General features: G+C 43.9%; 1 protein-coding gene across 1 annotated transcript; it reads left to right on the top strand.

Moving 5' to 3' along the window:
- The first annotated feature begins 13,044 nt into the window (after positions 1 to 13,044).
- On the top strand, positions 13,045 to 23,731 carry LOC127318337 (uncharacterized). Its single transcript, XM_051348807.2, has 21 exons — positions 13,045 to 13,410; positions 13,534 to 13,616; positions 15,334 to 15,411; positions 15,515 to 15,643; positions 15,911 to 15,961; positions 16,052 to 16,192; positions 16,285 to 16,407; positions 16,511 to 16,588; positions 17,139 to 17,228; positions 17,302 to 17,421; positions 17,619 to 17,702; positions 18,351 to 18,449; positions 18,539 to 18,727; positions 19,507 to 19,582; positions 21,544 to 21,647; positions 21,745 to 22,004; positions 22,504 to 22,590; positions 22,709 to 22,936; positions 23,028 to 23,106; positions 23,184 to 23,247; positions 23,322 to 23,731. Exons 1-21 carry the CDS (start codon positions 13,329 to 13,331, stop codon positions 23,429 to 23,431), a joined length of 2,355 nt encoding a protein of 784 aa, XP_051204767.1. The 5' UTR covers positions 13,045 to 13,328; the 3' UTR covers positions 23,432 to 23,731.
- The last annotated feature ends 249 nt before the right edge of the window (positions 23,732 to 23,980 follow it).

Genomic DNA, 23,980 nt, shown 5'->3' with positions numbered 1-23,980 from the left:
ATCCTAAGTATGTATGATCCCCTTGACACCTCAATTATCATCTCCTTAGTGGTATGATGGCTAGCATCATGCCCTTGATGTATCTTAGTTCATCCATAAAACTATAGGTTGGGAACCCCCTTAGAAAAATACCTTGTTGAAAAGAATTTTTGAAAACCTTGGGTGAGTTGGACTTATCCAAGCGTGTGTTTATGAAAGGAAAGGATCTTGGCAAAGATGGTTGGAAAGAAAATCTTGTTTTCGAAAACTTTGGCGTCTAAGTATTCACCCGTGACAATTAACCCGCGCAACCACATTACCCTGGAGTGGGACGGGGCTTAGCTCGTAGTTTGTTCTTCTTAACATGGGACACCGCACAACTATATAAGGGTAAGGTTACCCCTGAATCCGGATTGTCGTTGGAGGAGACAATAGTATAACGGGAGGCCTTCGGGGCTGACCCGTCCGGAAGACACTATGGGTCTCCTGGCTTGGCGGTGGAGCCACGCTCAAAGTGAGGTGAGCTGCCACGGTGCCGGGGAGGTACATACTCCATAGGGTAGGATCCCGTGCTAAGACGAATAGGCGAAAGGCTATGTCCGAGTTTTTGTCATGGCATAGTTGATATGCAGGGATGATGCCCACATGATAAACTCGCGGATCTTGTGGGAAAAGTGTGCAAACTCTGCAGAGTCAAATCTATTCGAATAGCCGTGTCCGCGGTCATGGACGGTTGGAATGGCTGTTGCTTAGCCTGATGAGTTTTGTTTGAGAAAGTGTTTACCAAAGGAAAAAGGAACTTGTTTTTGGAGTACCGGAAGGGTACTAGAATGGTTTGGTTGACCATATGGAGATGGTCGGAAAGGAAATAAACTGGGTTACTCCCTTCCTAGTGTTTTATGTTGTAGAACTCTTTTGAAGTATCTTCTTCAACAAAGATATAGAGATGTCATAGGATCTCCTTAGTGTCCCCTTCAACTGTGATGTTGGGATGCTATATCCACAAGAGAAACTACTTCTCTTTATCATGCTATATCCACAAGAGAAACTACTTCTCTTTATCATGCTATATCCACAAGAGAAACTATTTCTCTTTCACATGCTATTTCCACAAGAGAAATTAGCTCTTCATCCTAAATTAGCACTTGTTATCTTGCACCCTTGCAAAGTACCTTCGTGATGGTTTGCGAGTACAATTCCAAATGTACTCACGGCTTTGTCCCTGGCTATTTACTTGGCCAGACTTGGAGGAGCACGACGGATAAAGAAGGAGTTGGCGACGTCTATGCAAGCTAGGAACGTCTTGCCAGTCAGTTGCCTGTAGGGTTATGGCAGATGACTTGGGTACTGCGCTGCTGAAGTGATGTTGCTACTCTGATGTTTAGTTGGGCCCTTCGAGGCTATTATGTAAAGATGGTCATGTGACCTTATTGTAATTTTCTCATTTCGCTTTGTAATGGATGGTGTAATTTGATATCAGTTCGGTTATGTGTTCACGACGCACTGATCATGGGATCGTGAACGGTATACATAATGGGTATTTCGGACAACTGGTCCGGGGTCCTCACAGGTTCGTACCAACTCCGGTTAGCTGAACTTAACTTTGCATTCCGGATCACTCGTTGATCCGGTTTACCAATACCATATTATGGCTAACTTGCCATAGTCTTGGCCTACCAGGGGCCATCCCCCTCGACAACTGCTCGGGAGTGGTACGGTGGAGGAGGTGGGCGTCGCGTCGAGCTCTGGCCGAGCGCAGCTCCTCTCCCACGCCACCCCGCTGGACATCCTCGACATCGTGGAGGCTCACAGAGTTGACATCAGGTTGCTGAGGAGCTCGCAAAGGAGGTGAAGAGATCGAGGAGTGGTGGTCCAGGACGGTGCGGTGGCGGAGCCATTGTTGTGCCGATTGCCTATGAGGTGGCGGTGGTGCTGATGGCATTTGATGGGGCAACGAGGCCCGGGTGATCTGCATCTGGAGGCGTTAGAGCGTTTTGCGGGAGGAGAGAAAGGACGAGAGATTTTGGCAACTGATATTTGATTTGCTTCATTCCGTTTGTAGGAAGAAAATATCATTATGGCTAATTAAAGGAGAATTGATTTGATTGATCCTCTTATATGTGAGAGGACTGGAAAAATGGTCGAGCGAAGCAGAGACCTTTGATTAGATTGAACAGTCTAGATGCTCCGAATCTCCTTCACCAAACGCGTTGTATGATCTACGATCAACTGCAATATAATAGTAAAGATTGTTTACTGTCTGTTTTACTGTTTTTAATCAACTGCTATAAATCATCACTTGATTTGTGAGTTTATTGATATACATGTATGGTTAAGAGTGACGTCTCAATTGCTAAAATCTTATTGTTATTCATGTGTTCCCTTCGATTCGAACTATAAATTTGGATAATACTTCCTATCGAAGATTTTAGTGACGCCCTATACTTGTGGGCATCAACACCAGGTCTTGACGGAGAGGTCTTCCCCTCCCTTCTGTAGCAAGAACGTAGCCGTGTAGGAGCTCGTTCGTAGGAAGGTGCAAGGGCTCTTAGCCACACTGCAGCAATGAGGGGAAGATGGAGGCGCATCGGCTAGGGCTAGTGGCGGTGGAGCGAAGACTAAGCTTGATGACGTGGAGCCGACGGTGGGATCTTGATAGGGCAAAGGTGGCCGATCTTTCGATGAGACGTGGATAGATCGATTTGTTGGTGGAGTTCATGCTTGATGATCCGACTACACGTGCAAAGCTCGTGCACCAATGCAACCGCTAGGACAATCTCCGGGAGTTACTGATCTTGTGGATGCACGATCAGCCTGACCAGCGAGGGTCTTAATTCCTACCTGAAATCGAGAACAAGTAAGAACTAATGATGCAATCAGAATATTGCGGATGAAAGATGAAAGCTTTATTGAAAAAGGTGGGATTCCGAATAGTCGGTCTTGTTCTGGGCGTTGGCCTCAAAAGAAGTACACGAGAGCTGTAGCGATGGCTAACTTTTAATCTAATCAAAATCCGAGTCTAAACGTGACGGCTATGGGGGTATTTAAAGGAGGAAAAGGTGGGGTTTCGGCCAACCATACGTATGGTGGTCGAACCAAACCCTAGAAGGTCTTTCCCCCTTCAATACGGACTCTAAAAAGTGGCTGACTTAATTCCTGCGAAAATGACATGGGCCTGGCCCAAAACTAAAGGTGACGCAGCACCATAACATGCTATGGAGGAAATTATGAAGTGGGAAACTCTATATTTCGTCCATGTCTTCATCTCTTCTTATGGTGGTTTCAAAGTTCTGAAATCTCCACTTGCGGCGTCATCTTCAATCCTCAAACGCTTGCTGCCATCTCCTCCATGCGTGATCATGCTCCAATGCTTGTCCTCCTCATCCATGCTTGGTCCATCATTCCTAAGAGTAACAAACATATCTGATTTAGGCAGCATCATATTCTCATGTATGTGAGGAATAGTTCCAAGAAACGAAAGTACCTGATAGTTAAGTTGTTTGGCACGAGCTCGAGTGATTGGTCCTTGTATTTGTGTGGCTGTAGGTACAGCGGTTGTATCAAGAGATGGGATGTCCTCATCATGCCCCCCTTCTTGAATTGAAGTCGTCCTCGATGAAAGATCCTCTTCTTCACCAAAGTAAGGCTTCAAATCTGCAATGTTAAATGTAGGACTAACCGGACCCAATGCTGCAGGAAGCTCAAGTTTATATGCATTATCATTTATTTTCTCTAACACCTTAAAAGGACCAGTAGCGCGCATTAGTTTAGACTTGCGCAATTCAGGAAAATGATCTTTGCGCAAATGCAACCAAACAAGATCACCAACATCAAACACAACATGCTTTCTTCCTCTATCCCCAGCAATTTTATACTTAGCATTCATGCGTGCTATGTTATCTTTAGTAGTCTCATGCAATTTTAGTATCAATTCAGCACGGTCTGTAGCATCCAAATTATTTTGCACAGAAGATGGTAAAGGCAACAAATCAATAGGTGCAAGTGGTACAAAACCATAAACAATCTCAAATGGGCACATCTTAGTGGTAGAATGCAGTGAACGATTGTAAGCAAATTCAACATGAGGTAAACATTCTTCCCACAATTTTAAGTTCTTCTTCAAAACAGCCCGCAGCATAGTAGACAAAGTTCTATTTACTACTTCAGTTTGTCCATCAGTTTGGTTTGGGGATGACATGTAGTACTAAACAACAATTTAGTCCCCAACTTAGCCCATAAACATCTCCAAAAGTGGCTAAGAAATTTAGTATCACGATCAGAAACAATAGTATTTGGCACACCATGTAAACACACAATTTCGCGAAAGAACAAATCAGCAACATGTGTAGCATCATCAGTTTTGTGACATGGAATAAAGTGTGCCATCTTAGAAAACCTATCCACAACAACAAATATACTATTCCTCCCCTTCTGTGTACGAGGCAAACCCAAAACGAAATCCATAGAAATATCCTCCCACGGTACACTAGGAACAGGAAGAGGCGTATATAAACCATGTGGATTAAGTCGAGACTTAGCTTTTTGACATGTAGTGCAGCGTGCCACAAATCTCTCAACATCTCGACGCATACGTGGCCAAAAGAAGTGTGCAGCAAGTACATCCTCCGTCTTCTTCACACCAAAATGTCCCATCAATCCTCCTCCATGCGCCTCCTGCAACAACAAAAGACGAACGGAACCATCTGGGATGCATAGCTTGTTAGCACGGAACACAAATCCATCATTGAGGACGAATTTGTTCCATGTTCTATCATCTTTACAATTCAGCAACACATCTTTAAAATCAGCATCATGCAAGTATTGTTCCTTTATGGTTTCTAATCCAAAAATCTTGAAGTCAAGTTGAGATAGCATAGTATATCGGCACGTCAAAGCATCAGAAATAACATTATCTTTACCCTTTTTGTGTTTGATAACATAAGGAAAAGACTCAATAAACTCAACCCACTTTGCATGGCGACGATTCAACTTAGCTTGACTGCGAATATGCTTCAAAGATTCATGATCAAAATGTATAACAAATTCTTTAGGCCATAAATAATGTTGCCAAGTTTCTAATGTCCGAACCAGCGCATACAATTCTTTATCATAAGTAGAATAGTTCAGACTAGGCCCACTCAATTTTTCACTAAAATATGCAACAGGTTTGCCCTCTTGTAATAACACACCTCCCAAACCAATTCCACTAGCATCACATTCAAGCTCAAAAGTCTTATTGAAATCAGGAAGTTGGAGTAATGGAGCATGTGTTAACTTATCTTTCAGAATCATGAAGGCGTCTTGTTGTGCATCGCCCCACACAAAGGGCACATCCTTCTTTGTAAGCTCATTCAGCGGCGCAGCAATGGATCCAAAATCTTTCACAAAGCGCCTATAGAAACCAGCGAGGCCAAGAAAACTCCTCACTTGTGTGACCGTCTTTGGCTGCGGCCAACTCTCAATTGCCTCAATCTTGGCTGGATCAACTTCAATACCCTGCGCAGTAACAACATAGCCAAGAAACGCAACTCGATTGGTGCAAAAGGTGCACTTCTCAAGATTACCATACAAACGTGCATCACGTAAAGCATTGAAAACAGCACGTAAATGATCCAAATGTTCCTCCAAAGATTTGCTATAAATAAGAATATCATCAAAGTATACCACCACAAAACGTCCAATAAAAGCACGTAAAACTTCGTTCATCAGTCTCATGAAAGTACTAGGTGCATTAGTTAAACCAAAAGGCATTACTAACCACTCATATAAACCGAACTTAGTTTTAAACGTTGTTTTCCATTCATCTCCTAATTGCATACGAATCTGGTGGTAACCACTATGCAAATCAACTTTAGAGAACATAATAGAACCACTCAATTCATCAAGCATATCATCTAAACGAGGTATAGGATGACGGTATCGAATGGTAATATTATTAATAGCTCTACAATCAGTACACATGCGTGAAGAACCATCCTTCTTAGGTGCCAAGATAATAGGAACAACACATGGACTAAGAGACTCACGAATGTAACCTTTATCTTGAAGAACCTGAATTTGTCGCTGAATCTCTTTCGTCTCTTCAGGATTGGTACGGTACGGTGCACGGTTGGGCAGCGAAGCTCCTGGAATCAAGTCAATCTGGTGTTCTATCCCACGAATAGGTGGCAATCCAGGTGGAACATCTTGTGGGAACACATCAATGAATTCCTGCAAAAGGTTAGCAACCGCATGTGGCAAAGAAGGAGGCATATCCTCAAATGAAAACAGAACTTCTTTGCAAATAATAGCATAGCATTGAGTAGTGTTCACATCAAGTTCAGCAATATCAGATTTGCTAGCAAGCAAACAAGGATTCTTCAAACGAATTTCAGTAGCATGGTTTGAATCAGATTTAGTATTAGTCTTATGAGGCACAAAATCTGCAGCAACAATCTGATTTTCACTCTTATTTTTCTCCTCGTTTTTTACTCTACTAGCTCTAGCAAGATCATATTTTAGTATTTGTTCAGGAGTCATAGGTTTGAGACCAATTTTCTTTCCATCATGCATAAGAGAATACTGATTAGTTCTACCATTATGAACAGATTCTCTATCAAATTGCCAAGGTCTACCAAGTAACAAAGAACAAGCTTGCATAGGTACAACATCACAATCAACAAAATCAGAATATGTACCAATAGTAAAATGCACACGTGTAGTTCTTGTTACCTTGAGCTTCCGAGAGATCTCAAACCATTGAATGTAGTATGGATGTGTGCGCTGTCTTGTAGAGAGAGAAAGCTTCTCCACCATGTCAACGTTAGCCAGATTATTGCAGCTCCCTCCATCAATGATGATCCTTATGGCTCGCTCTTTTACAACGCCTCTTGTTTAGAACAGATTGTGGCGTTGATCATGCTCAGATTTGCTCAATTGCACGCTCAAAACACGCTGTGCAACTAAGCTCCTGTACTGATCAGCAGTGTCAGCTTCCATTACCTCCATCTCTCTCTCAGAATCAGAATTGGCGCCATCACGTGCAGCAATAAGGGCCAATGTGTCTTCATCAAAATCACTTGCAGAATCATATTCTCCATCTTCACGCACCAACATCACACGCTTGGTTCTACATTCTCTCTCTATGTGACCAAATCCCAAGCATTTGCGACATTGAATGTCGCGCGTCTTTCCCGTGGAGGCCATGGAAGATGAACTCCAAGGAGGACCAGAAGATGGTGGTGGAGTAGCAGCAGGTGGCGCTCGTGATGCAGGCGCGGTGTACTTGGAGGTAGTAGGTGCTGGTGTAGTCCCATGAGATGGTGGCGCTGATTGTCGCGGAGACCACGACGATGTACGACCTGCAGAAATATTAGCTCTTCTCCATGGTGGTTGACGATCCTGCACTTCACGTTCAGCTTTGCAAGCAAGATGAAACAAGCGAGTAATAGTGTTGTACTCCTTATAATCTAAAATATGCTGAATCTCTTTATTCAAACCACCAAAGAAACGTGCAAGCATAGCCTCATTATCCTCTACAATACCACAACGAATCATGCCAGTTTGCAATTCTTGATAATAGTCTTCTACATAATTTTTTCCTTGTTCTAAGCGAGACAATTTTTTCAGCAAATCATGTTGATAATGTGGAGGAACAAAACGAGTGCGCATGGCAAGTTTTAAACCAACCCAAGTAGTAGGAATATTTGCCGGATGTGCTCTACAATATTCAGACCACCAAATAGAAGCAAAATCTTTGAATTCACAAGTAGCAGCACTAACACGCAAGTGATCAAGGTATTTTAAACATGCAAAGCGTTGTTCTACTTCCAATTCCCATGTAAGATATGCATCAGGATTATATCTACCCTCAAATGGCGGAATATTCAATTTAAGTTTAGCAACATGATCATCATCACGTACCAGCCGTGGAGGTGGGCGAGCGTTGCGGTTCAGTTGGCGTGGACGACCAGGTGCAGGTTATTCGACTTCCTCGCCGTCCAACACGTTCTTATCTACCAGCTCGTCCTCATCCCCTTCATAGTCTCCATATCCTTCATCAGAAGGCGCGTCAGGTGCGGCTGCTGCAGCAGGAGCGGTACCCGCAGGCACATTCGCACGAGGAACGCGGCGTGCGCGTCGTCGCCCGTTGTCGTGAGGTGGCGGCAACCGAGTCAAAAGCTCCTGGAACTTGGCGTCGAGCTTGGAGTTGAAAGCTGCCTCGAGGCCATCCAGCTTGTCCAGCGCGTCAGTGAGTTTGGCATCCACATCACCAATGCGCGCATCAGTGTCGCGTGCATGCCCTCCCAAAAGGTGGGTGAAGTGAGCATGCAACGCCTCACTAGTCATCGTGGTCGGGTCAAGAGTGGCCGGATCAACAGGTCCTGACATGGTTAGTACACCAAAAAGCACAAATGTATATGCCTACAAACTACGGAATATGGTGGTTCACGCGCAATTCGTCAAACAAAATACAAAGCTCTTACAAGTTCTTACCAAACAGGAGGAAGGTGATGTAACAACCAGCAAGGATCAGCGTCTCCAAAGATTGCCAAAGCGATTACCAGGTGTCGACACAGTGCACGTGGAGACAATATGTAGAGCTGTAGGAAGGCTAATATGGTAGCAAAACAACAATTGTCAAAACAGCAATGCAATATTGAAAGTATGCTCAACGACGGTACTGTGCTGGTCCTAGGCTAGACCGTACCAGAGACGCGAGCCTAGGTCACCAACGACGTCACGGCGCGGCACACAAGCAACGAGCAGCTATGGAGTGATATATGGTGGTGGTTGGCTCCAACAAGCACAAAGGAATAGCTCAAAAGCAAGATATAAGTGAAGAACACAGGAATCTCCGGGTAGTAAACTTAAACGTCAAAAATCTCAACCTTCCCGACGTTTTTTGGCAATTCTGAGAGTTCCGGAAGCCGCACAACGGAGGTCGTATGCAAAAGTTACGCTTGGTCAAAGTTTGCGGTCGAAAACTACCCAATTCGGACTAAAATCGACCTGACTAGTGGAAATCGGGTCAAACCCGACTGGGATGCGGATTTGACTTTTTTTTTGCGATTTTTTTTCGCAACTTTTTTTTTGTTTTTTTTGCTCTTCTACTCACAAACGGAAGGCGGCGATTATCTGGACACGACTATGGACACAATAATGGTGGTGCGTGTATACGGATGTATATGGTGATGGCGGAAGTATATGGCAGGTGTATATGGCAATGGCGGAAGTATGTGGTAGGTGTATATGGCGATGATGGCGGTGATCTGCGTAAGGTGCGAGTGGCGGCGGCGGCGTAACCAACATGACCAGAACTCGAAACTCTAAAGGAACTAGACGCTAAGACCAGCAACTCGACACGAAGATGCAGACACAAATTCAACTATGCAAAACTGAAAAGACAATGCAAGGCGTGGCAGGGGGTTTATGGGACGATATGATCTAAACCCTAACAGTATTTTTTTTAGCTTTTTCGTGGTTTATGGGTATGATGGCAGATGCAATCTACACTAGGAAAACAGTAAATTCTCACCGAGCAACCTGAAATCTGATACCACTTGACAGGGAAAAGGTGGCCGATCTTTCGATGAGACGTGGATAGATCAATTTGTTGGTGGAGTTCGTGCTTGACGATCCGACTACACGTGCAAAGCTCGTGCGCCAATGCAATCGCTAGGACAATCTCCGGGAGTTACTGATCTTGCGGATGCACGATCAGCCTGACCAGCGAGGATCTTAATTCCTACCTGAAATCGAGAACAAGTAAGAACTAATGATGCAATCAAAATATTGCGGATGAAAGATGAAAGCTTTATTGAAAAAGGCGGGATTCCGAATAGTCGGTCTTGTTATGGGCGTTGGCCTCAAAAGAAGTACACGAGAGTTGCAGCGATGGCTAACTTTTAATCTAATCAAAATCCGAGTCTAAACGTGACGGCTGTGGGGGTATTTAAAGGAGGAAAAGGTGGGGTTTCGGTCAACCATACGTATGGTGGTCGAACCAAACCCTAGAAGGCCTTTCCCCCTTCAATACAGACTCTAAAAAGTGGCTGACTTAATTCCTGCGAAAATGACATGGGCCTGGCCCAAAACTAAAGGTGACGCAACACCATAACATGCTATGGAGGAAATTATGAAGTAGGAAACTCTATATTTCGTCCATGTCTTCATCTCTTCTTATGGTGGCTTCAAAGTTCTGAAATCTCCACTTGCGGTGTCATCTTCAATCCTCAAACGCTTGCTGCCATCTCCTCCATGCGTGATCATGCTCCAATGCTTGTCCTCCTCATCCATGCTTGGTCCATCATTCCTAAGAGTAACAAACATATCTGATTTAGGCAGCATCATATTCTCATGTATGTGAGGAATAGTTCCAAGAAACGAAAGTACCTGATAGTTAAGTTGTTTGGCACGAGCTCGAGTGATTGGTCCTTGTATTTGTGTGGCTGTAGGTAGAACGGTTGTATCAAGAGATGGGATGTCCTCATCAGATCTTGCTGCTAGCTTGTACAATGAGAAACTTGATTGCATAATTCATGCTCTTTCACTAGTCAAGGGGAATGAATGGGATGTCTACGTACTAGCCCGAGGAAGCGTTGGTCGCTGGCTGTTCTTTACCCGACGACGCTGGTGGGTATAAAAGGGTTAAGATGGACGCCCACTTAGCACAAGTGCTACTTAGTTCTGTCTACTAATTCTGAAACGCTAGCGGTAGGCTGCACCCCTCCCTCTCTCCTTTTTCCTTTTCTTTTTTACCACCTGGATGGTACTGGGCTATCTGGCCATGTTTTCGTCATCTTTTTTGGTAATGAAAAGGGAAATGATCTATTTCCTTCGGAGGTTGGAGCGCTCGCAACCTCCGGGTACTGGGTCGTTGGATGGACTCCCAATCGTGTGAACCTGCGGCGGTTCCCTTCCTCGCGTGGGCCCAAAAATCCATCCACAAACTAATCCTACTCCCACGACCTCCAGTACGCCAAGCCATGGGAGAGCACTCGCCGGTCGGCCTCGAGGTAGCCTGCCGCAGCCTCCGGCCCCCGCGACGAGCGGCCTCGATTGAGGGCGCCTCCGCCTCCGGCCTCGGGACGGCGGCCTCGATGGAGGGCGCCGCCGCCTCGGCCCCGCGACGGCGGTCTCGATGGAGCGCATGACCGTACGTCAGTACCCTTCCCGGCGCCGGAGCGCGCCGCCTCCTTCTCCACGAGGACCGCAGGTCCCTATTCCGCGCGACGCAGCCTCCGTCCACCGCGACGGCCGCCGCCTCTATCCGCCTCCAAAGGACGGCCTCCTCCGCCGGCGCGCCTGCCCCGGTTACCTCCTGCGCCGACGCTCCCGCGCCCGCCCCCGCCATGCTCCTCCTCCGACGTCGCCGCTTCCTCCAGCCTCACCGCGCCGCCGGTGGGATTCGATCGCGGCGAGGTTGCTGGATTTGATGGTGGGTTGATCCTGGCGAGCCGCTTCCTACCGGCCGCTGTCCCGGGCCCCACGCTCTTCTCCCGCCACACCCTCACGCTCTTTCGTTTTTTTCTGCCACCATGGAGCGGCCGGGGCACTGGGGCAGAGGAGGCCGGCATGGGAGCCTTCCCGCACGAGCAGCACGGGGGTTCATGGGCAGCAAGGCGGGGCTCCACCCAGGGCGCACGCGGTTGACCGACGCCGTCCAGCGCCGCATCCGTTCCCGTCCATGCCTCCACTTCCACTGGCTACGCCCAGGCGAACGGAGCTGCAAAGGCTGCCACGCGGAGCTGCACACAAAGAGTGGAGATGCTGCAAATGGTAGGCGATAGAGCTATAAAATGTCAGTGGCGGTGTTGCAATCCGTCAGCGGAGATGATGCCAAAAAGTCAGCGGATGTGCTCCAAAAGCTCACCGACAGTGCTACCAACCATTAGTGGCGGTGCTGCAAGAAGCAACTGACGGCGCTGCAAGAAGCAACTGATGGCGCTGCTAGCCGGAGTAGGGATGTTGTCGGCGGTGCGTCGAGAGTAGTTGACGATGCTACAATACTATATTTGTTTTGCTGCAAATATTCTATAATTTTGCCACAATGGAGGAAGAAGCGAGGCTTCATGGGGTCTAGCCATGGTTGCTAGGATGATGACACCATTTTGCGAGCGCCAAGGGCTACAGCTGGTTGCTGCTAGCGCTACCAACGGCGGTTGCTGGTGCTGCAAATTGTGGCTACATGTGCTACCAACTCCAGCCGCGTGTGCTATCAACATCGACGGACGATGCTGCAAATGGTGGCTGCGTGTGCTACCAATGGCGGTCGGCGGTGCTATAAACGGCGGTTATCAGTGCTGCAAGGAGTTAAGCAGTGGTGCTGTCATTGGCGGGCATCGTTGCTATAAAGGAGGTCTCTGGCGAAGTATCGTGCTACAGCGAAGTACGGTGCTACCACTATCAGTGGCGCTGCTGCAAGAAGAAAATAAAATGATGGTGCTGCCAGTCGGAGTTGGAATGTTGCCGACAGTGCGCCAGGAAGGAGTAATTCACAATTCTACAATTGTATATATTTTGTGCTACAAATGATATGTGGTTTTGCTGCTTTAGTATAATTTCTTTGCTACGAGGTCTCCGGCGAGTCTTTTCTTTTTTATTTCTAGGCGAACCGTTTTCTGCTTCAATGAAGCAAAAGTGGGTATTTTTTTGTGGCGACGAAGCAAAAACCCGGTCTCCAGTTAGATTTGTGTTCAAGTGGTCTTTTCTGTTTTTCCCTTAGTGAACCGTTTTTTTGCTTCAATGAAGCAAAAGCGGACTTTTTTTTACTGCGACGAAAATCAGGATTTAGCCTAAAAGTGAACACGTGTTGGTCTGTGAAGCAGGAGGCTGGAAGGACTTGGTGCCTCCGAGGGATTCCTAGCGCTTCCCTAATGAAAATCGACCCCCTTGATGGGTTGCTTGGAAAAAAAAACGTAGCGGACACAAGTGTGCATTTGGTGGGCCGCCGCTAACGTACCCACTTACTGGCTGACCCTATGGGGCCAGAACAACCTGAAATCCTAGCGACCTAGCGGAGCAGCCCAAAAGGCGAAAAGCCCATTCTATACCGCACGCCCACCTCCTCCTAAAATCTGTCAACCCTAACTCTTCTCCTACTGCTTCACACGCACAGCACAGGCGCGAACCCCCGACTTTGCCGCCGCCGCCAGCCGAGAGCTGCAAGAAGCAGCATCGCGCCCGCCACCTTCCTCGACGACACCGGCTCCCTCAACCTCGGCTCACAGCCGACACTCGCACCGCCATTAACTAGCGCAGCCGCAGCACCGTATCTGTCCTGTTCCAAGCTGGCAGGAAGACGATCCCCGACCCCAGCTTCTTCTCACCACAGGAGCCCCACGCGCTAGCACACCTGCCCCGCCAAGATGGGCGGCGCGCGCTCGCAGGTGAACAAGCCGCACAAGACCCGCTTCGCCTCCAAGGCATCCCGCCATTCGCACAAGATCGGTACACTATTACCTAGCTACCTTCAAACTCTTCGCTCCTCCCCCGTTTCCTTTTATCCATCCCTTTCCGCCCTTTCGTGTAAAACTCCACAACTCACTGGTGGCCTGGATGTTGTTTCTGCAGATAAGAGGAGCGGGAAGCCGGAGGGCAGCCACCGAGCCGCCGTCAAGGGCGCCCGTAACGCGCGCGTCCAGCGGAGCAAAGCGGTCAGATTTCTTGCTTATCTACCTAACTGTCCCCTTTTCTGCTATAGCTAGCTGCTATGTCCGCGATGGACCGGTAACAAACTGGAGATACTTTCAACTTTGCAAATTAAGCTTATCCCAAGTCAACATAATTCTGTCATGGTTTCTCCAGACGTTCAACTAACCAAAAATGCAATTTTCTAGAAACTGATAAGTTACAAGACTCATGCATGTTGACAGTATCAACATACCTGCAATATATAAGCTCTGGCTGCTCTTCATTCCAGCTGGTCTCCAACTCTGCAAAGCTGAAATCGTGGCCGTAAGTTAGACCAAGACCTCAACCTTAGTCTCCGGAGCACAAGCTATATCATCTTAGGCATAAAGCTTTCATGTTTAACATACTCCTTGTGCTTAGGTGTGGCCTCTGGTATAAGTCCATGTTCTCTTAATGCCTGTGCATGGGGACAACTCAATTTAAATTGTTTATGAGGCAGCAGGTTTTAAAGCCCTTTAGTTGGCTGGTGCTAATCTAAAAAAGAAATATTATGTGTTGGTGTTTCTTCTGGTTCGCTTGATATACAGAATACACTCTTGGAATCAAGACGTGAGAATCAAAATAAATTCTTCACATTATCAAATATTAAAAAAATAGCGATCTGCACCTTGTCGGCTTGCCGTAATACGTATCCGTTCCATGACATCTATTCTCCAGCAGTGGAACACCTTTCATGGCTCCAAGCAGAGGGTTGTAGGCCATGCCAGCTACCACATCAATCCCTGCCCTATGTCGGCACACCCTCGGTGACGACTCGTGCCGAAGCACGTCCTGCTGCGGCGCCCAGTGCAGACGCATGCTTTGCTTCTCCCTGCTGCCTTGATGGCTTCCTGTAGATGGCTCGCACCGACCATGTCTGGGCAGATGGCTTCCAAGATCAGTGCCAGCACCACAATCATGCTCAGTAACACCTCCATCTCCGCCACAGAGAAGAACCCCGGGGAGGAGTGAAGTAGTTCTGAGGACGAAGGTCAGAGGGGCGGCGGAAAGGCCTACAAAGCTGTAATTACAACTATACTTCCTGCATCAGGCAAGATTTGGCTTGAGGTGTGCAGCACAGACTGCTTAGGGTCGGAGGTCGGGGTCGGCGTGCGCGCTGAGCAAGGACGGGTGGGGGTCAGCGTAGGCATCAGCGCTGGCTTGGCGCTGGTGAGGCGGGTCGGGGCGGAAGAACAAGCGGAGAAGGGACAGCCAAACGAGCGGCTTGCCGCCGGCGAGCAGGCCAAGGGGCGGCGCGGGAGCGACGGAATCCTAGCACCTAGCCTGTCTTTCTCTCCCCTGACGAGCACAGGGCATGGACTTCGATCTGATTCGGAAAAGAAAACAGAGAAACAGTACGACTTATGGGATGGCAGTGGGTAATTTTCTTCAAATATGAGAAGTCACTGCGATGGAAGCTGGTCTCGCCTGGCTGCGGCTCACAAATTTGGACGTAGGAAAATCTGCTGCGTTTCAAGAATCTGGTTTTAAAAACATCGTTTGGTTGGGATTCCGTGGTGGTAAAGCAGAAGTTGGTTCTAAAATCCCAACCAAACGCACCCTTAGTATCTTATTTGACAACTTGTTCTGTTCACTATGTTTGTGGTGTGCTTCGTTGATTTGATGTTTAAAGAGTCTGACCATTATTATCAGTGTTTGCCATTCTTATCCTATTGCCTGAAATGCTTACCTTGGTCGCAGATCCGTGATCAGAAACGTGCTGCCTTGCTGAAGGAGAAGCGGACATCAAGTGGGTCCTCAAGTGCACCCCGTGTCATTGTTAGTATTCTTGGGCTTTGCCCTCTCTGTCCTACGATGGTGGTTACTTTTGTTGTTTCTTGCTGTCACACACTAGACATAAGGTAATCTCTGATTATTGCAGGTTCTTTGTGGTCTTTCCTCATCTGCAAATGTTAGACCACTTGCGGAAGATCTACTCACGAATGCAGCAGGAGATGAGAAGCTGACATCCAGTACTGTTGCCTCTCCCACCTATAAACTTCGAACCACGGTTAGTTCAATAGTATAAAGTACTAAAGATTCCAGGACATAGTGCAAACATTTATTTCCAACCATTCTACTTTGTGGCTGTTATTGCATCACTTCGTTGTAGATGTTTGAACCATAACTGACTGCACATAGTTCTCAATCCCGTGTTCTAGGTGTTCACTTTGGTTTTCTATATAAATATACTTGTTTTAATTTGTTAGTATGTTGTTTTTCCATTAATTAAATTTATTTAGTCAACTTCATCGTTTAGTATTCATGATTTGTGAAGGTACTGCAAGCACCATATGGCGATCTTGTTTCATGCATGGAACTGGCAAAAGTATTGCTCTTTAACTGAACTCACATAATTTTGTTTCTTCCAAATTTCGTAACTCTAATTGGAACATGCAAATTGTATTTTCCTACCTAGGTTGCTGATTTGTTAGCGTTCGTAGTGTCAGCAAATTCATTATACAGCAGCGACTCAAGCAGTCCGATTGATGAGTTTGGAGAACAATGCTTATCTGTTTTTCGAGCCATGGGCTTACCTAGTACAGCTGTTCTCATTCGAGTAAGTTTGCCATCACGAGTTTTTCTCACTCAAGATGCTATCTTGTGATTATCTGATAATTGTCAGTTTAATTCTTTTTTTAATTTCATCAGGATCTTCCATCAGATACCAAAACTAGGCAGGAATTGAAGAAAGCAGTAGTTTCTTTCGTTTCTCCAGAGTTGCCTGAAGATTCCAAGTTCTATCCAGCAGAAACTAAGGAGGATTTGCATACGGTGATTTGTCTTCTGTTTGGTCTTTAAAATAGCAAATCATGACAACCTTTCCTTTTATCTATTCTATGTGCCTAATTCTTTGTTGTTGACTTAAATTATCCAGTTCATGCGGCTTTTCAAGGAGCAACACCTTTCGTCACCCCATTGGAGAAATCAGAGACCTTATGTTATGTCTGATGAGGTTGTAATGACTTCCTACACTTTGTATCTCTTTCCCATCTTAACAGTTCGTTTGGAGAATGGAGATACTTATGTTGATAGCAAACATGGTTCTGTTGGAACACTTGGAATTAAGCACACAAACACATACTCGTCTTGGTTATCTTACTCAATAGTGCTGCTGGATTATGCTCTAGTTCAAAATTTAACAAACTTAGGTTGTGATTTGTTACATTGGCTTTGATTTTAAATTATTTAGTCGCAGTCTTAACAAATAAGAAATTACAGCTCATGGATGTAACTGTTCGTGCAAGTTCTAGACTAACTAACTACATTCCCACTAAATTTTTACACAAACGACTCAAATCAAGTCAGTGGCAAAAAGACTTTAAATTAGAGTTGCCATCAAAGCTTCCCATGTATTATTGCAAAATCAGACTTCGATATCGTCCAAGTTTACTACCTGTACAGTAAAGCAATTTTTGTTCTTGGCTTCTTGCAAAGTTTCTGTGCACTAGGCTTCTTTTTTTCGTTTGGTAATTGATGATGCTAACTTAAGATTTTTCTTTCAGGCCTGCATAAAACCTGGCGGAAGTATGGGACTGTGTACCTTGCTTGTGTCTGGATATTTACGGACCCACAATCTTTCGGTGAATCAGCTTGTAGGTGATCTTTGTTCTATTTTTTCATTGGTGGTCTTATCTGTTTCTATTTCTAACACCTGCTCCATCAAAGGTCCATGTGTCAGGCGCTGGTGATTTTCAATTAGGGCAAATTGATGTCCTGAAGGATCCATTTCCTATTAGTGAGAGGAAAAATTCTGATGTAATGGATTCGGATGATAATCAGATTCAGGTTCGTTATATAGGATAAATGCACAGCTTTAGAAAATGAATTTAACAGTTTTAGATATATTATGGTAGAGAAACTTCCAGTGCAAATAGTTCTGTGTTGGGGAACCAATTACTTCTCACTTATAAGATTTTTTCCCCCCATCTTACATGTTTTTTTTTACTCACACTTCTGTAATGTCTCATGTTTGGCTGTTTCAGATTGTTGACACCTTTGTTCCAGACCCCTTGAATCAGGAACCCTTACTTGTTGAAAATATCCCAGATCCTCTTGCAGGAGAGCAGGTGATAATTACCCAGATCTAGCTTAATTGATAGATGAATTTGATAAATTATTTTTCAATGTTCTTTCACTTTTGGTGTTGAAAAGGAAATAAATAATTATATTTTCTACTACTAATGTATACCTAATGTTCTAATACCAATGAATAGTTATTTTTTCAGAACTTGAATATAGTCCTTAATTTCTATTGTACAGTCGCTTCCAGTTTTAATCATGCATGACAGTGAGTTGTTCCTTTTTTGGGTTGGTCAATAGTGTCTTTACATGGGATTCTTGGCACATAAGCCTACTGTTCTGTATTGGATGCGTTGTTGCCTCATGTATATGAGCTTTAATTTTGTTTGTTACGAACACGGGTCTTAAAATATGTTCCTTCAACAAGTGCAGGACATGTTTCAGTAGGTAGTGTATATGATTAAGCATAGCGAACTTAAAATATGTTCCTTCAACATGGGCTTATCTTTCTATTATTCATTTCACACTTACCATGCATGTATATTCTCGGGACTGAACTCATTTCTCTCACTTTGCATAACACATCAAATCGAGAGTTTCCTCTTTATCTTCAACATCATTATTTTCTTTTCCAGTACGAGTCAAAAGTCAAATATTTTAAGTGCTAACTTGCAGTATTATTTACATTTGATTAGACTTGGCCAACGGAAGCTGAGATGGAGGAAGCCTACGAAAGCAATAAACAGAGGAAAGTTGTAAAGAGGAAACTTCCCCGAGGCACTTCAGAATATCAGGTTCACAGGGCTATTGAAGATTTAACATTTACTGTTTATATTACTCGTAATTATTTAATTGAAAAATAGCATACCAATGTTACTGGCAGGCTGCTTGGATTGTTGATGATACAGATGATGAAGGAGATGATTCTGAGGACGACAACCCAGATGGTGCTGGAATGGTAATTGATGAGAAAGATCACTCAGAGCATGACAGTGATAGTTCAGATGTAGATGCAGCTTCTCACTTCACGGAGAAATTTGATCAAGAAACTATTGGGGGCACTGAGATGGGAGTAAGTTACCTTATACTTGTCTTCGATCTGATGATGTTATACAGTTCAGAGTCTTGATCTGTTCACCGGGAATCAGATTGTTACTTGGTGCTTCTTGGAATCAGTCTTGTACTGATCTAACTTGAACATGCCAATAAAACTCTTGCTTTTGTAATGCTTATGTTGTTTTTAGTTCTCCACATTTTGTTTGCCATGTTTTTGTTTAAATCAATTGCACAATGCACAAAATAGGAAGATAGGGATACTACTAAGAACGATTTAGCATAGAACTCCAATATCCCTACTGAGAGCACTATATTCCCAGTAGGGCTGATCTGGACTGATATTTCCCACCCCATCTGGATCTGGTTGGGACTCAATAATCAATACAGGTTAACATTTTGATATATGCGTGGATATAGATAGGCCATCACAGGTGCAAATCTTCCTTGACATCTGTCATTGCATTTTTTTTTTCAGTAAGGGATTCAAATCTACACTTTTTTTAAATTAATTCAATTTTATATTATTTAATAGAAAATTTTAAATAATTCCCAAAAGTTTCCAGTATACCTAAAAGTATAGTAGTACATTAATTGCTTGTATGGAGGGAGATCTTTTGGGGTACTGCTGTTGCTCTTCTGTGCTGCTCTGTAAATTGTGAAGTGTGCCTTTTTGGCCTTTTGAAATTATTCTCTTCTTCTGCTCTGTGGATTCCTTCTTCTGTTTTGTAGGCATATGGTCACACTTTGAATTAAAAACATTCTTAAAAAGTAAATGTATCCCTTGTGCGTTTTCAGGATGATGAAAATCTGACCAAAGAGCAGATAGAGGCAGAGATTAAGAAAATCAAAGAATCTAATGCTGACGATGAAGGTATGGGTTTTCAATTGCCATGAAGTGTTAAAGATTCTTTTGCCAATCACACCTTATGCAGGGTCTAAAACCGGTTCCTTTTTTTCTATTGGACTGTTGGCACATGTTTCCAGTTGATTCCTGTTGCGATCAATATGTAGGAAACTGTAGACCGAATCCTTCCAATACTGGCCCAGATAATATGTTAAATCCTTCTTAAGTTTCAATTAAATAATAACCATCGACTCATGATGACATGAAGTAAAATATTATCTGGGCTTACCAATTCTTGTAGTAAAATATTTTTGGAGTATTGTGTTGCCCACTACAAAAATTAAGTAATGTGAATTAATCAGAATGGGCCTCAGACTGGTCAGTACTCATAATAACCTGGTAAAATTCTATTTAGGAGAATCAGATTGTAGTATTTTTATTTTTTTAGTTATTTATGGGGACACTGCATGTTTTGAATGGTATGTTCTGTCCTAATTTGTAACATGAAGAATTGTTCCACCATAGATCTCTTGGTATGAGAATGACAACATGAATTAGAAGTTCATTAAGTTTCCTTTTATCACTCTATCCTTGGTGTGTTATTAATTACTTTTGAAAAGTTAATGGTTGTTTTGGGGTTTCACCCTATCGTTGGTGTGTTATTAATTACTTTTGAAAAGTTATGGCTGTTCTGGGTTTCTTGCAAAAGATCACAAGACGATCACAAGACTAAGAGCATATTTTGTGTAACCAAAACTTTTGGGGCAATGGTAATGCGGCCACTATTTTAAAATTCATTGTTGTGATCGCTCAAATACTACCACTAATGGTCCCTTGTGCTACTCCATGCATGAGTTTACACCACCTAGCCGTGGTTCAGAAACCAGAGCGATAATAGCTGTCGCGGCAATCACCATTTGCAAGTGCCACTGCCAGCACTTTTGTACACGGCACAGTTGGATCGGATGTTGTGCTTGAGCGAGGCGTTCTTGATGTGCCGAGACCGCCATTCTTCATTACCTGGAGATGCGAGATGAAGCTTTTTGAGTCAGCCCCCAGGTTCACCTGGTAGAGCTGCTGAAGGTTGTGTGTATTGCCTTAATATCTGTGTAGTCCCGGCAATGCAGCTCATCTACTCTTTATTGAGGATGTGGTTGTTTCGTAGTGACTCATGTGCAAGTTGTTGCTGGAACTTAACCGCCGCAAATCTGTGATATTGTATGCCTCTGCTGCCTCCTGCGTGGCTACATGCCTTGACACGCATCTTTAGAACTTGATGCATGCAAGATGTTACTAGCTTATTCGTAGTTTGCAACTGCATGCAGTATGTAGTTCTTGGTTACCTAGTGCTTTATCCAATAATGTTTGACATACCAACGTGGTGTACGTATGTGTATTCAAGAGAGTGAGGTTGTGATGTGGATCCCAGAATAACTAGGTGTTAAATTCCTCTTCTGATTGATAACCGGAGCATTGCAAGTACCCTCTAGTTGGTACATGTGACCTCTTGTTGATTATTACTTTCAGAGGGAGAGTGACACAAGATTCACTTGCTAGTGTGCCTGACATGTGGGCTGGAAGTGAGTCCCATGTGCATTCCATCATATTTATTGGAAGGTGACAGAACTGTGTTTTTAACCCATCGCAATAAAAAGTTTCTCATTATGTGAAGTGGAAATTAATGGCTTCACATTACCTCTGCCCCAAAAGCTGCGTTTCTGTGAAATTTTCTCAAGATAAACATGGGCCATTTTAAAAATATTTTGGATCAGAACATGAGCTTGGAACTGCTAACACCACGGTTCTTATCAGAATAGTTGTTTCTGTGTCATGACTCCTTGGAGGGATCGATCCCCCAGGATAAGTGTGTAGTTTTAACTGTTCCAGTTGATGCCTATTTGGTCACAACTTCTAGCTCCAGGTTCAGTACTAGCACTATACCTTATGTGATCTTCAATATGACATGCAAATCTTATATACTGTTTCAGAATTTCCTGATGAGGTGGAGACACCCTTAGATGTACCGGCGAGAAAACGTTTTGCAAAATACAGAGGACTAAAATCATTTAGGACATCATCCTGGGATCCTAAGGTGCGCATGATTTTACTATTACTGGTTAGCACAACTTTGATAGATAACCTTGTGCATTTCGTGTGACATGGTTGTCTCTCTACTTTGTGGACCTCAGGAATCTTTGCCACCTGAATACGCAAGAATATTTGCATTTGATAACTTCACACGAACACAGAAGCTTGTCCTTGCTAAAACTGCTGAGCTCGATGAAGGAAGCTCAAAGGATTGTGCTCGAATAGGATCATATGTTATGCTTCATGTGAAAAATGTTCCTACAGATGTTGCGTCCAAACTTTGTGATCCATCTAGGAGATCACCTGTGGTTGTTTCTGGGCTTCTTCAACATGAGTCAAAAATTTCAGTTCTACATTTCAGGTATTTTCTTTCTACTGACAAAGCAATGTGGTCCTATTTTCTGTAAGTACGTATACTAAGTTGCGGATTAATCTTTACTGATGAGTCCTGTAGCAGTGTGCTTATATGAATCACTGCCATGTTGAATGGTTAAAATGCAACTTCAGCCCAACCAGTTATAGATGATTCAGTATGATTTGGAGGTTGTTTAATGTAGATAAGTCCGCGAGTAATTGCGTTTTGGTTCTCAGGACACTCGTACCCTTATATTACTTGTGAATCTGGACTCAAATCTGGTCTCAAATATGGACTCGGTAGGCTGCTAAGCTGGACTTGTATATGACGTTAGTACTAACTTAATAATTACAAGCCAGCAAACCTGCACTAGCTTTGTGTTGATTATTGTCTTTTGTTGATTGTTGTCTTATTGTACACGTCATGCACATTTTCTTGTTTTTCAAGACTATAATACTAGAATGCCCTTACACTGGGCTTTATTGGCACTTGCTATTTATTTCAGCATAAAGAAGCACGACTCCTATGAAGCTCCTATCAGAAGTAAGGAGACTCTTATTTTCCATGTTGGGTTCCGGCAGTTTACCGCAAGGTAATGAAAGTTCAGCCAATACTAATGAGAATATTAAATGTCCATTTTTTTGTATAGTATAATATTGCTCTTTATACCCAGAGAAATATCTCATCAATTAGTTTTGACCCTTTTCTAGGCCACTGTTTTCATCTGACAACATCAATTGCAATAAGCACAAGATGGAGAGATTTCTACATCATGGGCGGTTTTCTATTGCCTCTGTCTATGCTCCAATTTCCTTCCCACCGGCTTCTCTGATTGTCTTGAAGAACAGAGATGGGGAGCAACCTGCCGTTGCTGCTGTAGGTTCACTGAAAACTGTGGATCCTGATCAGGTCATTCTCAAGAAAATTGTTTTGACTGGGTAAGCTTGGCAGTATATTTTTCTTACCCCTTGAATTGTTCTTATGTCGATTTCATCTAATACATGCTGGCTCATTTCACAACTTCTGCAGGTATCCCCAGAGAGTCTCAAAACTTAAAGCAATCGTCCGGTACATGTTTCACAATCCTGAAGACGTCAGATGGTTTAAGGTAAGTGTTCCTGTGTTACATTGCTATATTATATTCAAAATTCATGTTGAGTGATATCAACACGCAAAATTTTGCAGCCTGTTGAGTTGTGGTCCAAACATGGTCGACGTGGCCGGATCAAAGAGACTGTCGGCACTCATGGTATGTTTTCTGACCCTGCCGATGTGTTTGTTCGCTTGCATCTGTGCCTGTACTCATTTTATCCTTGGCACCAGGTTCTATGAAATGCTTGTTCAACACCAGCGTTCAGCAGCATGATACCGTATGCATGAGCTTGTTCAAACGAGCTTTCCCAAAATGGCCAGAACAGCTCTACCAGATATAGAAATATACGTTTGCATACCAGCGGTAGTATCTACAGACTATTGACGAGATTCTGGCTCTGGGTGGATTGTATCCATATTAGTACTGGAGCGGTGGCGTGTGCTGTGTCTTGATGCAACTTGTAGAGGTATAGCGAGTAGAACGCAACTTATACCAAGACGGCAGATGTAGCTTGCTGTGAGCATGTTCTGTATTGTCTTGATCGTTTTGGCCGTTTCTTTCACCAATATTTTGTGCCTGCATGGCTGAATTTTTGGAATACTCTTAATACCTCTCAATATAGTGTATTATTTTTTTGTTTTGTTATTGCATTAGGAACTGTCATCTACTGGTCTAATGCATCACCTTTGACGTTTTTACTGTTAGAGTTGCTAAGTGTTACGGATTATCAAAATTTTAAATTAACTAGTAGTAATAACTAGTCATCTGACACTATTCTAATACTCCCTCCATTCCTAGATATAAGGTGTATATTTTTTGACAAATTAAAAAGCTCTAGTTGAGAAAACATTACACAAGGTTTAGATGGGATTATCCTTGGACAATTGAC

This window comes from Lolium perenne, chromosome 3 (assembly GCF_019359855.2).
Source record: "Lolium perenne isolate Kyuss_39 chromosome 3, Kyuss_2.0, whole genome shotgun sequence".
In the NCBI taxonomy this organism is placed as follows: Eukaryota; Viridiplantae; Streptophyta; class Magnoliopsida; order Poales; family Poaceae; genus Lolium; species Lolium perenne.
The sequence above is the reverse complement of the archived record's forward strand: the minus strand, read 5'-3'. Positions and strand labels throughout refer to the sequence as shown.

What these genes read in the sequence shown, in the direction of transcription:
- LOC127318337 (XM_051348807.2), top strand. Translation starts at nt 13,329, where the DNA reads ATGGGCGGCGCGCGCTCGCAGGTGAACAAGCCGCACAAGACCCGCTTC. An exon ending in GCGTCCAGCGGAGCAAAGCG is followed by an intron (nt 13,617 to 15,333) that starts GTCAGATTTCTT and finishes CCTTGGTCGCAG; the next exon opens with ATCCGTGATCAGAAACGTGC. An exon ending in AAGACGTCAGATGGTTTAAG is followed by an intron (nt 23,107 to 23,183) that starts GTAAGTGTTCCT and finishes AAAATTTTGCAG; the next exon opens with CCTGTTGAGTTGTGGTCCAA.